The 17,495-nt window shown below is 42.0% G+C and overlaps 1 protein-coding gene across 3 annotated transcripts in view; it reads right to left on the reverse strand.

The window, feature by feature from the left end:
* Positions 1 to 815: 815 nt before the first annotated feature.
* The window catches only part of TMEM39A (transmembrane protein 39A), a 44,517-nt gene continuing 27,837 nt past the window's right edge, over positions 816 to 17,495 (reverse strand). For 2 of the 3 annotated variants that reach the window (XM_061638999.1, XM_061639010.1), the window contains exons 4-9: positions 12,784 to 12,867; positions 10,667 to 10,821; positions 9,733 to 10,081; positions 8,843 to 9,030; positions 2,934 to 3,054; positions 816 to 1,207 (exon numbers count right to left, since the gene is read on the reverse strand). In XM_061638999.1, coding sequence (XP_061494983.1) covers positions 974 to 1,207; positions 2,934 to 3,054; positions 8,843 to 9,030; positions 9,733 to 10,081; positions 10,667 to 10,821; positions 12,784 to 12,867 — 1,131 coding nt within the window. In that variant the 3' untranslated portion in view covers positions 816 to 973. The remainder of the gene's footprint in view (positions 1,208 to 2,933; positions 3,055 to 8,842; positions 9,031 to 9,732; positions 10,082 to 10,666; positions 10,822 to 12,783; positions 12,868 to 17,495) is intronic. The other variant, XM_061639019.1, reaches the window with a different exon arrangement.

Genomic DNA, 17,495 nt, shown 5'->3' on the forward strand with positions numbered 1-17,495 from the left:
ACATCCCTCTCAACTCTCAGGAAGCCTACAGCAGGTAGAATGTGCATCTACACCCAACAAGTGCATTGCACCCTGTGAGCTATAACTGAAAACTGCACCTTGTTTGTGCATGATATAACCCTACACGTATAGATGATTATTAATTTAAGAAGGGGAAGATTGTGTACACCATTGAAATAGGCAAGGAGAGACCAGTATCAAAGACTCAAAATTCATGCAATGCTCAGTTGCATCACTCCCATTGTTTTGGTTTAAATGCAAAGCAGCTTTAGAGGTAGCAGTGGAATGTAAAAAAACAAAACACCGCCATGCTGGGGGTGGCAGCTCAGTCCTTGTTCCTTCCACTCACTTGGTATTGCCCCCTCTGCTGCAACGGTCCCATACCAACTGAACAGCATGTGTAGTTTGAGATTAGGGCTGCTGTAGTGTACAAAATTAAGTAATCTTGCCTGCCTCACAAGAAGATGCTGAATACTTTTCATTCTTTTCCGCTGAGGTATGCCCACCTGTCTCATAGGTTTATATATATATATATATATATATATATATATATATATATATATATATATATATATATATATATATATATATATATATATATATATATATATATATATATATATATATATATATATATATATATATATATATATATGACTGGTACCTGTGTGCTCCAGTTAGAACAAAAGTGATACAGGAAACTAAACTTGTACATGCAAAGTAGATGGAGTGACCACACATACAATGCGCTTGCTTCATAGATGTATGTTGATATAGAGTATATACACAATGATTGCTTTATATAAAATAACACCTTGTTTATATAGCGACATTTAATTGCCACTTGGCCCTTCCTTAACCCACAAAAAACAGTAGTATACAAAATATAAAATATTTTTTAAATATTTATAAACAGTTGCAAGGAAAAAAATAGAACTGTATGAAAATATCCTTCCCTTCTTCAGATGATTGATTAATGGGCTTTTAATCCATAGCTGTTGAGAGGATACGAATAGGCCCTTCCCAACACTATACGATCCCGCAGGAGTTTAAATAAGACATAGTAATTGCAGAAGAGTATCAGGGCCATAGAAAGTGTGTGGTTCCACTTCTCTGAGCGTAGCAGGGAGTAGAGCTGAAAGCCAACCACACTGCCTTCAATGAGAATCAGCAAGTTGAGAAGCCGTAATGGACGGTGAAAGAGGAACTGTGGGGAGGAAAAAAACCCTGTGTTTAAAAGGTAAACAAGCAGATTGTTTGATAAAAACTGAACTCTTGGGGGCAAGGAATGAAGGCCTTGTGAAAAGGCCCAGGCCTAGGGCATTAGAAGCAAAACATTTCAGTCTTCCGCTGTATTTTTTTATACAGTGTATCAGGCTTAAAAAAGGAAGAGAATAGTGTATTTAAATTTTAGTTGTAATTGGCAGTTGCTTTGGAGACTTATTTTGAATATTGTGTCGTAGTTCCACTACATCAATGAAAAATACTACTTGGGTAGCACATTCCAATCCACAGAAAAAAACTTTAATTGATTAAGGCTGCAATCCTATGCATTTTTACTCAGGATAAGTCCCACTGAACTCAAGTCTGAGTAAGCATACATAAGATTGTACACTGAAAATCCTAAGGCTTGAACTGTGGTGCAGCTTCAAGAGAAACTAGTGGAGTGGTCATCAGAAAATGTCTGTATGCTTTTGCTCTTTGAAACATGACACAGCAAATATATGCCAGTGGACAGACAGTGTCTACAGGCTCACAGGAGGGGACAAGTCATAAAGGCTCTCTCTTTATAAAAGTATTTCTATACCACAATTTCATAAAAATCACAAAGCAGTTTGCAACAGTTATAGTACCATAAAAACTCTTGAAAGAGCTATGTATAAATTGTTAAGAAAACTATCTTCCTCATCAAATGAAGTTAGATTCTGCAATCTCTGGCTAGTGAGCTGTGTGACTCAAACCGAGGAGACCCAGTTCAAAGCCTCATTAACTGTGAAACAACCTCCATTACCTTGGGCCAGTCACTCCCTTCTCTTGGCCTAACCTATTTTATAGAGTTATTGTGAGGATGAAAGGGGAGAATGCTGCTCTGAGTTCTTTAGAGGAAGGGCAACTTATGAAAAGGTAAGAAAATTTGTACAAATTAGGCATATTTGCATTTGCTCATTTTGTGTTATTTTGGTTAGCCATGAGCAGAGCAATGAATCTTTGCCCCTTGACTCTGAAAGATCATCCTCAGCCCCGTTTGACATCTGAGACTTCATCAGACATTGCCCATAGATTTTCAAGTGAGTCTGCACAATCCTAAGGACTAAACATCTTTTTAAAATGAAAAGCTGAGACTATAGCACTGAAGTGCAGAATCTGGTATGGGACAATGGCAAAATACACAGACAATTCAAAACAGGATTTTTGGTGACCGCTTGAAACCCATGCAACTAGCCAGACCAGCCGAGAGTTCTTTCCTGAGTGTTTGCTCCTTTGAATTGCAATAATACAAATCCAATAATAGTGACATGGCAAACTAAGGTTTTTTAAAAAGTGTGCTTACAGGGTGGGGGAGTGTCTGAATTCTTAATTAAGCTCTGGGCTGCTGTATTTCATTGCAAGAACAAAGGCAGTTTACACCTTTATCCAAAATGTGTATTGAATGAAAGTAATCCGCTGCATTTTAACGGCTTATTAGTTAAAGTATATCTGACTAAAGAATAGCGTAACAGCAGAGGAAGACTGATGCTGTGCCACCAGGAAATGTATGTGTGTGTGTGTAGGAGAAGTAGGGTGGAAAGGAAATTTAAATATTTTTGTTCTGAGGATGAAACTGAGTCAGGGAAACAGAAATATCTTTTTTGAGCTAAGAAGCACAATCTGCCCATGTGAAATCACTGAATCTCCACATCCCTAATACTCCCACAGCTATGCATAGTACTTACATAAAAGCGGGCATGGGACACATCTGAAGGCACTGCTACATTATAAGGCCCAACTGCTTTGTATAGGCATCGACTATGCCGCACCAGCACCCCCTGTGGCCATATTGTGCTCTCAGACCAGCTGTGGAGCATGAAAAAGGGACTTTCAGTAAGCAGAAAATTAACTTGAATTTAGGTACACACACGCACACTAATATTTGTGACTCAAAATCAGGTCTAATTTGTTTACGAATTTATATACCTATATTCTCAAGCAGCTGATGCTGAAATAGAATATTTCAATGGAGTTGTACATTCTAAATTAATTGGTCAACACAAATACAAGTAAAATCAGGGATTTTAACTCAGATTAGGAAAGGAATTGGAAATGCTTCACTGGTACATATATGCATCTAGAAGAAAAGGACTATACTTTTTTCCTAATACTCAGGGACTTATTCAAGGATATGTTTCTTTGGTTTTTTTCAGGGTTTGGGGAAAAACTGCCTGAGGCTGCAAAATAATTCCATTGGGGTGTTTTTAAGTACCCCACAGTGATTGTCAAACACAGTAAGAGCGGTAATCTGACAGTATTTCCTGATTGTGCACTTGTATCACAGCCTGCAGGGTAAAATTAACAGACAATTTAAGACTTGTGTGCTCCTCTTTAAGAATCAACCGTTAACCCAATACAGAAAAACAAAAATATTTTTTTCAAATAAATAAAGCTGTATGGGCCAGTACATGGGACACTGCTGAAGTCTTTATAAAAGGGTGTAATATAAGTTTATCTTTGCATATAAGTGTTTAATGTGTAGTGGCGGATTGTCTTATGTTGTACACCACCTTGGTAATTTCTGGTTGGAGGTGGTATGAATGATTTTAGCTAAAACAGAGAAGGACAAATATGGTTGAATTAGTAGAAAACATACAGAAAATAGGAAATCAGGAAAACATGCAGATATTAGAAAACAGGTATATATAGGTATAAAAATAATGGATGTAAAACAAAACAAAGATACTTTGAGAAATATAATAACGCTGTCAAACATCTTGCAAGTAGGTTAAAATATATGCAACTGAAAAGAACAATAGCTCCGGTATATAATGAAAGTAGATTAGTATATACAATTCATAAAAAATTCACTAACATGGTGCCCTCCAAATGTTTTGGACTACAGCTCCTAGCAGTATTATTTTTGTTATATAAGATCCCTATTGTGGCCCCTGGGGGAAAATAAAAATAATAGAATTGGCCATCATGATTAATATGGGAACGTAACAATCCAGAATTAACTCTATCACATATAAAAAGAAAAGATGAAAGATTTTCTGTATCCACTGTATATATTTTTATGCAAATTGTATTATATGATTAATACAACAGTACTGTGATGTTTCAGAACTTGCAGGGGACACGCTAGAAAAAGTATTTCTTAAATTGGCCCTAAATGCATTGCTGTGGATGTATTCTATGGATAGAGGGCTATTTGGTTTGGGAGAGGAGGAATATAATTCCAACTTTGGAAAGTGGGGTAAGTATAAAAATGCTTATCTACTTTTATTTATTTATTTACATCCTGCCCTTCCTCCCAAAAGCCCTTAGCCTTGATTTTAACCAAAATGGGTATTTATGGAGTTGTCATTGATAGAGGATGACCAGGTTTCTTAATCATCTACAAGAAAAAAAGAAATCACTGGTTTCTTGATTGTATCCAGGATTAATAAGATTTTGATGGTGGAACTCTCACTACATTAGAAGATCTATTTACTGACCTACCGAACAGGGGAGTGTCTAAAAATCATGAAATGCTACTCTTTCATGCGATCTTAGCAGTGAGACTGGAATGCAAAGTTATAAAAACAGGATTTCTGCACCTGATTTAAGCTTTGGGATCTTGCTGTTATGAGTGAAATTACTTGCTGTAAACATATTAAAAAAGGAGTATTAATAGGTTTGAAGAATGTGAATCTTTAAAATGCATTTGGAGCTTGTTTAGCATTCTGTTAGGGGTAGGAATGGAGCAGACATACAAAGCAGGGGTGCTACACCACCACACCTTCCAAGGCAAAGCATCTTGTGTTGGGGATGGCATAGCAGGCAGCAGAGGGCTCACTTGAAGGTGGAACAGGCCCACTGGCTTCTCCTCTTTTCCTCCCTCCCTCCTAGTGTCTTTTTTCACTTGGAGTCATGCAGGTTATAGTTTAAATTGTATATCTGTCCTAATAGTAAGAAAGGAATTTTAATAAAGCTTCTTTTTTTAAAAAGCAAAGCAAAGCAACAACAACAACAAATTAACCGGATGAGAAGATCTGCTTTAGCACCACTTACCCACACAGGGCAGAAACTGGAGAGCTTATTTTGCCAGAGAGGTGCTTCCAGTGGGAAAGGCAGGCATGAAGAAGACCCTCTGAGGGTATGAGCCATAAACCCCTGAGAGCATAACTTTCTTGTTGTTGCACTGTGATGTACTCAGAAACCCAACCATACAACTGGCAGCATAAAGCATCCTTAAGTGACCCTAAGGATATTAGATCACCTCTCGCCTAGACTACTGTAATGCGCTCTACGTGGGGTTACCCTTGAAAACGGTCCGGAAGCTGCAACTGGTACAGAATGCGGCGGCTCGTCTGATTAAAGGCAGCTGCCGGCAAGATCACATCACTCCAGTGCTGAAGGAGTTGCACTGGCTACCGGTTGCTTACCGGGCCCAATTCAAGGTGTTGGTTTTGACCTTTAAAGCCCTATACGGTTTTAGCCCAGTCTATCTGAAGGAGCGCCTCCAGCATCGTCAGGGATGCCGCTCAACAAGATCAGCCTCAGAAGACCTTCTCTCGATCCCACCGATTAAAACAGCTAGACTGGTGAGGACTAGAGAGAGGGCCTTTTCAATAGTGGCCCCCACCCTATGGAATTCTCTCCCAAATGATCTCCGCCATGCCCCTTCTATGATGAGCTTCCGCCGGGCCTTGAAGACCTGGCTCTTCAGGCAGGCTTTTGGGGTGGGTTAGGTTTTTACTGTTATGGTTTTAAATTTTAACGTTTTAATGTATTGTTTTTTATCTTGTACGTCGCCCAGAGTGGCTGGACAACCAGCTAGATGGGCGACTAATAAATTTAATAAATAATAAAATAATAAATAATAGATAAGAAGAAATTTGATGTAGGCTTGTCATTACAAAGGTACTGGGGTGGGGAGAGGGGCCTGAGTAAGAACCTTTAAAGAACTGAAGATGGTGTATTACCATTTTAATACATTTCAACTACAAGCTGGGTAACAAATGAAAGGTGAAATGGGAGGAGATGCAGCAGCTAACAAGTAGCAGCTCCATCACTCACCAAGGAATGACACCCTATTCAGAACAACTGTTTATCAACAGGGATTGGTCAACCTATTATCTATTACTTGCTTGCACCTAAAAATCCTTGCCATATGTACAACCAACAGTCTAAGCATGTTTACTCAGAAGCAGGTACCACTCACTTAAGTGAAACTTGCTTCCTGGTAAGTATGCTCAAGAATGAAGCTTTCGGCCTAAAGTTAAAATAATATTAAACTATAACATTTGAGTTGTATTGCCAATCCTCTATGCTTAAATTTCAATCTAATAAGCTGTAAACGAGTAACAGATCACTAGGATACATGTTCCTGCCACTGCTCTTGCAAGTCTGTTAATCGGACATAACAAAAATTCTGTCACATTCCATATCCAGCAAGGGTCTGTGTAATGAAAGACTCAAATTGTTCAAAATTAATTGTATCCACCTATGCAATTTCATCTAGCGTTCATGTACTTGGATACAAACATTTCCTTTAGCAATCTGGTAGCTATCCCTGAAGGCCCTCCGTGGTGCAGAGTGGTAAGCAGCGGTAACGCAGCCGAAGCTCTGCTCACGGCCGGAGTTTGATACCAACGGAAGGAGGAAGTCAAATCTCCGGTAAAAGGGGTCGCATCCATGGTCGGTAAAATGAGTACCCGGCATACGCTGGGGGGTAAAGAAAGGCCAGGGAAGGAACTGGCAATCCCACCCCATATATACGGTCTGCCTTGTAAACGTCGCAAGACATCACCCTAAGAGTCGGAAACGACTCGCACTATAAGTGCGGGGACACCTTTACCTTTAGCTATCCCTGACCTGCAGTGCTTCCTGTGACATTGCAGTAGCTGAAAGAGCAGCAGGCAGGAGGTGACTGTAACAGCAATGCAGGCCAACCGCTCAATGTTAAATAACATCCTGAGCCTGTGGAATTTGTGTTAGTGATTTACTAACTGCATTCAGATAACCATGAAGAGCTATGGCAGTTTTCACATACTTAGGTGTGGGAATGTTTCATGGTAAAATTCTTCCATGGAAATCTATGAAAGCAAAATGAAAAAGGTGGAACATATAAAATACTGCAGTGTATTAACAGCCCTGAAAGAGTGCTCCTGCCAGGGTTCAACCAGCTTGAACAGGAGCCTTCTACCACTCTTTGGGCTTGATGAAAGGGGGAGGCTTAAAGGGAGAGGGAAGGTGGCTATATTTTCCTCCCCACCTCCCACATGGAGGGGAGCTTTTTTAATCCCACAGTGCTTATTTCACCCAACTTTAATTTTCCTCTCCAGAATCCTGTAAGCTGTTAGAAATTTCAATAGCTGCCCCCCCTTCATCCTTTCAAACTGCCTTCAACGTTCTGTAGGTCCTAGAAGCCACAGAGCACAGGCCTTTGTCAAACAGTTTTGGGGTACCCCTGTTTTATTTTACAAGTCTTTCTGCAGACTTCCACATTCCTGCTGCCAGTTACCCTGGCAAGTGTTCTATCAAGCTGTAACTGAGCAACAAACAGTTAACAGATCACTAGAATATATGTTCCTGCCATTGCTCTTGCAAGTCTGTTAGTCAGATATGAAAAAAATGAAACAAACATTCTCTCATATTCCACACGAGCCCCAGGCAATTTCTTTCTTACTTAGGAACTGACCAAAGGCTGGAGAGGACCATGGGTGACAAAGGTGTTCCAAGCGCTTCAGCTGCCCAACCCAAAATGAACCCCAGTTCCAAGTTTGAAGCTTGTGGAGGGTGTACATGTAGATAGGGTTCCTGCAGTTGGTGCTGGGCTCCTAGTCCCTCCACTACTCAGTATTAACTGCAAGGACCCTATCCCCTCCAGTTTCAAATTTGGAGCAGAAAGAGGGAAGCTGAGGATTATCCCTAACCACGCAGAAATGCAGTGTGAGCTCAAGGAGCAGCAGCCCAATCCTATGCATGCCTACTCAGAAATAGGCACACAGTTCAGTGAGACAGACTTCCAATTAAGCATGCACAGGATTGCAGTTATCTCAGAGTAAGCCCAACTAACCACAGCAAGACTTGCTTCAAAAAGACATGCACTGAAACGGTAGGGTCCTCATGTTCAAGAATTTTGGTTTGATTACCAAGGCCAGCCAAAATTGTGGACCGATTTTCATGCATACCAGGGGAGTCCCCCAAATATGTAGAATCCACTACTTTATCTGTGGGTGACCCACTTTGCTGCCAAAAGGACAGATATTAGATCACACAAATTCAAATGAGATCAACTTACGATGTGAAAATATGTGCAAAGGATTTGTCTATTAGGTAATTTAAGCTAGGAATAAAAATGTTACACTAGTAACTCAGCGCCCTCCCCTCCTACAATTCTATACATCAGTGGATGAGAAGAAAAAATACCTATCAGTTAAGACAATTAATTTTGTGAAGAGTCTCCGAAAAGTCTATCAAAGATAGATCTCACTGAATGTCCTGTAAATGAATATGTGGTATACAGTAAATTCATTGATGAATAGGGACATGGACAAAATAGTCTCGTGTCCAACTAAAGGAGATTATATAATTAAGATGCCTTCAGCTGTCCTATTTTCTTTCCCACGGCCCCTGTCAATAAATGATTTGAGGTCACACTCACATGTGTTGGGGGGCATTACTGTATGAGCCATGTTCCAGCTTCTGCCACTTGCCCAGGTGGGCAGCTGATCTGTGCAGCAAGTCACCATACTTGGGAGGAAGCAGCTGTGTAGTGAGCATGACAAAGGCATTGATCCACACCATGATGAGGTGTTCACAGGACCAGCGCATGTCATAATACTGGGTGCTCTGAAAGAAACCAGAGGGGATTAATGTCAACACCCCAGAGATCTCAAAAACAGAAAGAGGGCACTCTACAGCCACATACGTAAGGAAATGTAAGGCCAGCAAGGACTCTTAAGATCCTTTCTCCTTGGCAGACATTACATGGAACTTTTGCAATAGCTGATTTATGAGTCACAGAGCTCTCTGGAATATGCGGAAACCCAGAGATACTAGCACTGAAGTAAAACAACAAGCCCAAGGAAGCTTCTTACTCAGGTACAGAGAGAAACTAGACTGACTGTGGAAGTTCCAGATCTCCACATTTAGATACCAGCCTCATATAACTTCAATGATTGGGAAAGCTTCTTGCGAATCAATCTGGATATTACAGCTGCCCCTATTCTTTAACCAAATTAATTCAAAACCTTAACACAGACATCCCAGACTATCAAGTGCCCACTAACAGCACAAATATACAGCTGTGTTTCAGCTGTGTGGAAAAGAGGACAGGGTTCGTAGTGGGGGAGCCACAGGGGCACTAAATGCATGGCAATACCTATCTGCCAATCAGGAGCGATACTAGTGCACTCCAGACGCAGCCACACTCTGCCATCCAGGCTGCCAAAGGGGAAACAGAGGAATTCACTGTATCAATAATCCACAGGGAATATTTAGGAGGCGGTGGTGGCAGTAGCAAGAGCAATGCAGTAGTAAGATAACAGCTACCTTCACAAAGCACAGCGGCAGGAATGCCACATAGTAGGCACTGAAGAGAGAATTGAATAGAACCTCCTTGATTCTGCGATTGAAGTCAGCTTTCAGGCATTCCACCTCATTTCGAATGAGGTCTGGGGACAAAGGGCAGCTGTGTGTGGGGATTGGCATAGGGTTGTTGAACTGTTCTTTCAGGGACTCTCTCAGGAGAGAGAGGAAGTCTTTTGGCTTGACAAGGCTGCCAACCCCTGTGGCACCAGCATCTACCAGCTGATCCTGCACCAAATAGTCACAGTCTGTTGGGAGAGGCTGTGTTCTGCTGTCTTGGTGGAAGCAGCACAGTGGGACATATACACCAAACCTACAGGGATAGGAAACATGAGGGTGAGATTATAGCCTGTAATATGTTAGACATTGCACCCATCAACATCTGAAAGGAGCATCCATGCTAAAAGGCTTATATTTCCCATTCCATGAGTCATCTCTCTCTTTACACCCAGACTGTTCCCCCTGTGCCTTCTTAACTCCCAGGACTAAGCACTGAGGCCAGAGCTTGAAGAGCTTAATTGTTTTCTGGCTTCAGTGAGAGTATAGTGAGGGTTGTTCTGCTTCTTAAATAGCTGTTATTCTCTCCCCCTCTCTTACCCACCTAAATAACCTACTCTTCTCCAATTACTCATATCTTATATTAAGCTGATGGACCAGATGTCCCTTAGCCTATGTAAGAGTTCTAATACATAACACACTGGGGAAGAGATGCTGAGATAGGCATCTTCTCCGACCCATTCTTCCCCCAAACACCTTTTCAACTGGTGGTTTTTAAGCCTGTACATTCTCCCCCAATCCTGTGTAGATTTAACACAGCCTCTCCTTCCCACATCTTGTGCTTCTGGAGTTGCTTGGGCCCTTCCCTAACACATTCAAGACAAAAGAGAATGATACTCACGGGTAGCCAAGAAAGAGGAGATTGAGGACTGAATGGCTACGGAAGAGGTTGACTAGAGTCCAGCAGAGCACCCATCCACACAAGGTGAGCAGCACCAGGCGTGCCAAAATCAGAGCCATGTAGTGAATCACTGACGTAGGGCCCACCTGAGAGGCCTGCAATTCAAACACCGAGAACCATCAGCTCCACCATCTCTCTTTCCATATGTGATAAGATATTCCAAAATGTTCAGGTTCTCAGCAAGAAGCAGCTTGATCTACCTTCCCCACACGGGGCACAGGGTCACTCTCAAAGCCAAAGTTTATTTTTATTTCTTTGCTGAACAAATTAGTACTGAATGCTTAGAATCTTGGGGGAGGGGGAATTACTGAAAGCAAGTAATACTATATGAATTAATTGGTATCCTACAGGTATTGGTGAGGCAAGCTTACAAATATTAGTTTGCATTCTCTCAGAAATAAGTGAGAGACTGAGGGAAAAAATGGCATCACTCTGAGATGTAGAACAAAGTCTGTAACAAAGAATGAGTGCTTCCTCACTATAGACAGAAAACAGTGCAATCCTACCTCCAGTAAAGAACAAATTTTGCTTTTTATTGTTTATGTAATCAAGGGATAGTCAATGTGGTAATGTGGACTACAACTCCCATCAACTCTGGCCATTGGCCATGCTGACTGGGGCTGATGAGAGTTGGAGCTGAAAACATCCAGAGGGCAAAAGGGTGGCTACCCCTGGTTTAAACAGTGAAAAATTGTGATACGATGGGACCCCAAAAAACGGGTTATGTGTGAATATGTCAGACACTGGATTTCTGAGGACTGTCCTCTGCGATCCATTTAAGACTGAAGTCAGACCCCTCCAAAGGATGGGGCCAACCAAAAACAGATCTCGCCAACCACTTCCCTTTTCCAAACTTATATGGTGGCAAGACTCTAGAATAGGGATAGCCAATGTGTTGCTCTCCAGATGTTGTTGGCCTACATCACCCATCAGCCCCAGCTAGCATGGCCAATGGTCAGGGATGATGGGAGTTGTAGTCCAACATCTAGAGGGCATGAATGTACGCAGCAGCATTTAGGATCACCGGAAAAGTAATTCCCACAGATCACATTCTGGGATGTTGGGATCCATGGGAATTACCTTTCTCACAGTTTCCAGTGCCTTGCCAGGCTGCTGCATGTGTTCGTGGCTGTTATCTGTATCTAGAGTTAGTGGAGATCCTTGCAGCAAGTTTTGGAAAGGAAAGATGCATATCAGAGCTCTAGGAACAGCTCAGGCCAAACTATACTGACCCAAATTCAGTGTGCTAACCATAAATCCCATTCACATAAATTATTACTGGTGCAGACTTGTACATCTGCGTGTCAGGGGGGCATGCACGGAGGTTCACTTATCACAGGCTAAAAAAAAGAAAAATTAAATGGAGCAAACAAAAGAATATGTCAGTAAACAATTATTATATTGTTATTCTATTGTGTAAAATGTGATTAAAATGAGAGTTTAATAATGAAAAGTATAATTAAAAGCAGCATTTTGGAAAGCCAGAGCTCCCAACTCTTTCCGACCCAAAATCTCATAAAAAGTCATGAAAGGCTTGGATTTGGGATGCCATGCATGCTTCTTCAAAAAGGCCTATGCGCAATGGACTTTCAAAGTGGTACTCTGGGGATATCTCGCCAATGAATTCCACCCTACTTCCTGGCCTGTTAATCTCACAATTTCTCCTTTGGTCAACACTAATAGGTTGCAACCTCTACTCACACTGTCAATCTTGTTTCAAATGTAGTACTACTGTTCACATAATCTCTGCCTGTTGTGCTGCTATAGCTATAGGAACCTCAGTTACTCTGCCACTAGTGCATTAGACCTGGGCCAATCTGCTGTTTGTTAAAATTGTTTGTTCCTAACAAATCTTGCTGCCCTATTGCTTTTCTTTACAGCTGATATGGCAGCTGTTGCCTTAAACTACATTAAGATGACAGCATACTTGACCAAGGTGGGTGATTGACAGAACATTTAGGTTTTCATGCATGGCAAGGAAAAAGGAGTTAAAACACTATACTGAGTTTATTCAAAACTTCTGAATCATTAATTTGGGGAGTTAATCAGAACATTACCTCAGAGATGAGGGCCCATACCAGCCTCCGCACCAGCATCACTGTGATAAATGCTGCCAGATGGTAATCAATGAGGTGAAAGTTCTAAAGGAGAAAAGAATAGCGTATTCACCAGGGTGAAGGACAGGCCAGAAAGGCAGGAACTGATGAGCTGACATAGCAGAAGCATGGAAATTCCTATAAAGGAGAACCAGGACACACTGTGAATCACTCCAAGTCTGCCAGACAAAGAGGGAAGAGAAGGGGACAGATTCACTACATAGAAGCAGCTTGGGAAGGCAAATGTATTTACAAGTACCACTTAGAAAGGAAAACCTAGAAACAGACATTCTGTACTTACCTGTGAATTTCTGTTTTTTTAAGGGAAAGAGGGTAGCTAGCATAGGGGAAAGGCCCTTCCTCTTCTGGGGTTGGGAACCCAGTCTCCAATCTTTGCATGTAGGGGAGAAACCTCTCCCCTCAATCTCCAGACACTACAGCAACGTACATGCAGATATTAGGTAGAGAGAAAAATGGCCAAATACTTAAGGCACATATTCTACTGCACTGATAACAGTCTCACTCCTTTGACAGAAAACAGAGGTGGGGGGGGGCGGATGTAAGCAAGAAGATGACCAGATCAGGATGAGTCACAAAGTAAGGAGACTGGGTAAAGAGGGAGCCATTTGGAATGCAGTATTATCACTCCATTAGCTCTATAGGTAATAACCCACAAAAGACGGCATGTTGAGGGCAGACCTAGCTGCCCTCCTTCCCTTGAGTAGGACAAAAATTTACAGGCAAGTACAGAATATCCATTTCTCCCCTTAGAGGAGGAAGGCAGCTAGTTTAAGGAATGCTGAAAAGCAGTACATCCCAGGACAGGAACCCCATGGCCGGAACCTCCCAAATGCTCTCCCTTTCCATCCCCAAATGTAGGGCTGTCTTGAGAACTCATCACCCAAAGACTGCCTTTGGGGAAGAAGTGTCTTTCATAATGCCTGGTAAAAGGAAAGGATGACAGACCAAGTGGGCACCCTACAGATCTCCTTTACAGGAGTCGCATGGAGTGGGTCAAGATACACACTGGAAACTGCTGGTAAAACTGGTAGTATGCATTCCCTCATGCTACAAAGCTCTCTGGCCCAGAACTAGCTTCTTGAGAGAGATGAAGAGAGACATGTGCGGAAGGAGAGACTAGGCTTCCTCTACAGAAAGGGAGTACGCCATTCCCTTTCACGTGGCAAGGCTGGATGTGATCAGAATGAAGTTTACAGCATGAATATGCATGGTAAGATAAATAGGCAGTGACATAATCTCTGTCCTGATGGTGCCTGTTTCTTATTCTCACCTGTGATGTTTGAGCATTGTATGCAACCAACATGGGAAACCGTATAATTTTTCCACATTGCCACCAACTCAAGGAGGTGACCCCTGGGTGGTTTGTCAACAGGTAGAGGAAGATGACTAGGCTTTTTGCCTGAGCAGGCTTGGGACCAAATGTCTGATGTAACTCTTGTCTGGGCTTGCTATCTGTGGAAGATTGCTTTGACAGACAGAAATTCTTAGAGGAACAAAAAAGATGTGGCTGTTCAGGTTTCTCTTGACAACGGGAGAATGCCAGCTAATATGGAGGGAAAACCTCCCTTCCAGAGCACAACGCCTCTCTCTGGTATTTGTGTCTGGTGTCTTGTTCTCATTGTTCAGTAAAAGAGGGGAGCTTTTTTGGTGTCTTCGGTTTTCTCCAAAACTGCCTACAGTAGATTCCCAAAGAGGTGACTAACAGAAAAAGGAATGGTAGCTAAGTTTGCCTTATACTTAGCATCCACCTTCCAGTTCCACAGCCATAGGTTTCTTCTGGTGAACATGCTGGAGGCCAAGGAACAGACATCTAACTGAAGGATGACTGCCAGAAAGCCGATGGAACCAAGTCTATGAAATGGGTAACCTTCCTTGGCATGCACTGGAAACCTCCAGGCTGGATTACTGTAATGCGCTCTGTGTGGGGCTGCCCTTGAGGTTGGTCTAGAAGCTGCAGCTGGTGCCAAATGCAGCAGCGAGACTGCTCACTGGGGCAGGGTTTTGTCAACATGTTACCCCGCTGCTGAAATAATTGCACTGGCTACCTATTAGCTACCAGGCTAAGTTCAAGGTTCTGGTTTTGGGGTACAAAGCCCTATACAGCTTGAGACCAGGATACCTGAAAGACCGTCTTACCCCTTATATACCCAGTCAATCACTATGCACTGCAGGTGAGGGCCTCCTGTAGATACCATCTTATCAAGAGGACAATATAGGAAGCGGACTTTAGTGTAGTGGCACCTACCTTTTGCAATTCCCTCCCCTTAAATATTAGAAGGTGCCATCTCTGTTATCTTTTCGCCGCCTACTGAAGACCTACCTCTTTCAACAAGCCTTTTAAGTAGAGACCTTATCCCAGTTTGTGTCTGTGTTTGAATTGCTTTTTAATATGTTTTAAAGCTTTTTTTTAAAAAAGATGTTTTTAAAGATGTTTTGTTTCAATATGTTTTTAAGGACGTAATATATTTTAAAGTCTGTTTTTATGATGTTTTAGAGTATTTTTATTGCTTTTGTTTGCCCCACTGGGCTCCTACTAGGAGGAAGGGTGGGGTATAGTAATAATAATAACAACAATAATAATAAATAATAACAATAATGTTCCTGTGTTCCTTCTTCAAGGAGTCTCTCTCAAGGCCTTTGGAGGGTGGTGCTGGTGTGTTTGTGGAAGGAGGTTCAGCTGACTGAAGTGCCTTTGCGGAGAACTGACAGGGGAGAGCAAAAGGCTCTCGTCCAGCTTTCAGCAGAAGGCAAGCAGCCTGAGCACAAGATGCTGGTTGGCTCCAACAATCCCAGGCTTCTGTTATGAATGTTCAGCAAAGAACTCAGCATATTCATGGGAGACAGGAAAGACCCAACTTTCAAGATGGTTGCCAGGCCTACAAAAATTGTCCAACATGCTAGCTCTGGGATCCTCTGGGAACCTTCTTTCGCATGACACTTTAGGGGATGGATTTGTGTTTGTTGGGCCCTGGGTGAGAGCCAGGGTGGATGGGTAGAGTCCTGGGTGACAGCCAGGAGGCCGAGAGACGTTGAGCGGGAAGCGCAAAGGAATTGTTTTGGTATTTACCTGCAGATTGCCAGTATTTTGCAGGAGGGATTCAAGCACAAACCAGAACTGTAGGCTTGTGCATTTAGAAGGAATTCTATTGCTCTGTCACCCAAAGTCAAGAAATCCGCTTTAAAAAAGAATCAGACTTTTTGCATTTTGGTAAGTAATGGGGATGAGGAGATGCATTGAAAAGTGTGGGATGAACAAATGATCAACAGAAAGACATGTAAACTCCCCACAAACAAATCAGGTTGAAAGCTCATTGTCATACTGCTACCCTGTAAACAAATCAGAACTAATGTTCAATAAAGCTTGGACACAGTCTAACCACCGTGTCACTTTTGTGCAAGCAAATCATGACGATTACTACTATCTCCCTTTCTCCTTCCCTAGGAGGAATAGGCCTTGTTTTGTTATGATGAGGATCCCTATAGGCTGGTAAGAGTGCTGGAAATGTTGAATTGGCTGTCTTAAGAGCCTATGGTGCAAAATTGCTATACTGATTTTACCAATCCAATTGACAAAAAATCAGATGAAAATTCTCTTCCACCATAAAGGGAGTTGGGGAATGTCTGAATGCTGCACACCCTTCATGAGGGAAAAAGGAGACAGTATTCTTTTGGGGCCCACTCTCCCAGCCCAGTGTGTCAGGTATCTAAATTTCCTTCTACCAGGCTATTTTTGCACTCCTTGCACCCTTGAATTTACTGGAAAGCCATCTCCAATGCCACTGTTAGAACTGTACAGCTTAGGAGTCTGTGGGGAAAGCCCATCTCAGCAACTGGCACTCTTAGTAGTGCCTGGGAAGTAGCCTGTGCAGCATCAGTCCAAACACATTGCACCAGCTATCTGCTGGCTGCTAAGTGGGAGAAGGCCTTTGGCGAGATTAGTAGAATAGAACCATCATGACTAGTAGCCACTGATAGTCTTACACTCCATGAATTTTAAAGCCATTCAAGTTGGTTCAGGTACAGGGATCTGCCCTACCTACATCTTCCTCTTTGTAGATTGATGCAATGCATTCAGCTTCCCTGCAATCTCCTTTTCATCCTTTAGCACTTTGACTCTCTTGTCATCCAAAGGCCCAACCACCTCCCTAGCTGGTCTCATGCTGTTAGTGTATTTAAAAATATTTTTGTTATTGATATTTATGTTTTTAGCAAGGTGTTCCTCAATTTTATTTTTTGCATCCCTCACTGTCGACTCACATCCAAAGTATGTGTTCCTTTTCATTCTCATTTGGACAAGAGGTCCATTTTCTGAAGCAATTCTTCTTCCCTTTAATAGCTATCTTCACTCTGCTCATCAAAAGGTTTCCTCTATCGAAGTCAAATTTGTATTTTAATCTTGTGTCTAAGGTTTTACTTTGCAAACCGCTTAGAGATTTGTTAATATTAAGTGGTCTATAAACTGATTAAATAATAAGTAATAAGATGCCATAGGTTTGCATTTCAGTTTTGTTTTGCCTGAGGTAGCATGAGGTTCATACATACAAGACCTGTCTGAACTCATGAAGTTCAGGGGATTGAAGGGAGAGCTTCCCCCCAAGACACAAATATTAGGGAGAGTCTCCCCGCCCTGGAAGCGGGGCTTTTCCCTTATG

This window comes from Rhineura floridana, chromosome 1 (assembly GCF_030035675.1).
Source record: "Rhineura floridana isolate rRhiFlo1 chromosome 1, rRhiFlo1.hap2, whole genome shotgun sequence".
In the NCBI taxonomy this organism is placed as follows: Eukaryota; Metazoa; Chordata; class Lepidosauria; order Squamata; family Rhineuridae; genus Rhineura; species Rhineura floridana.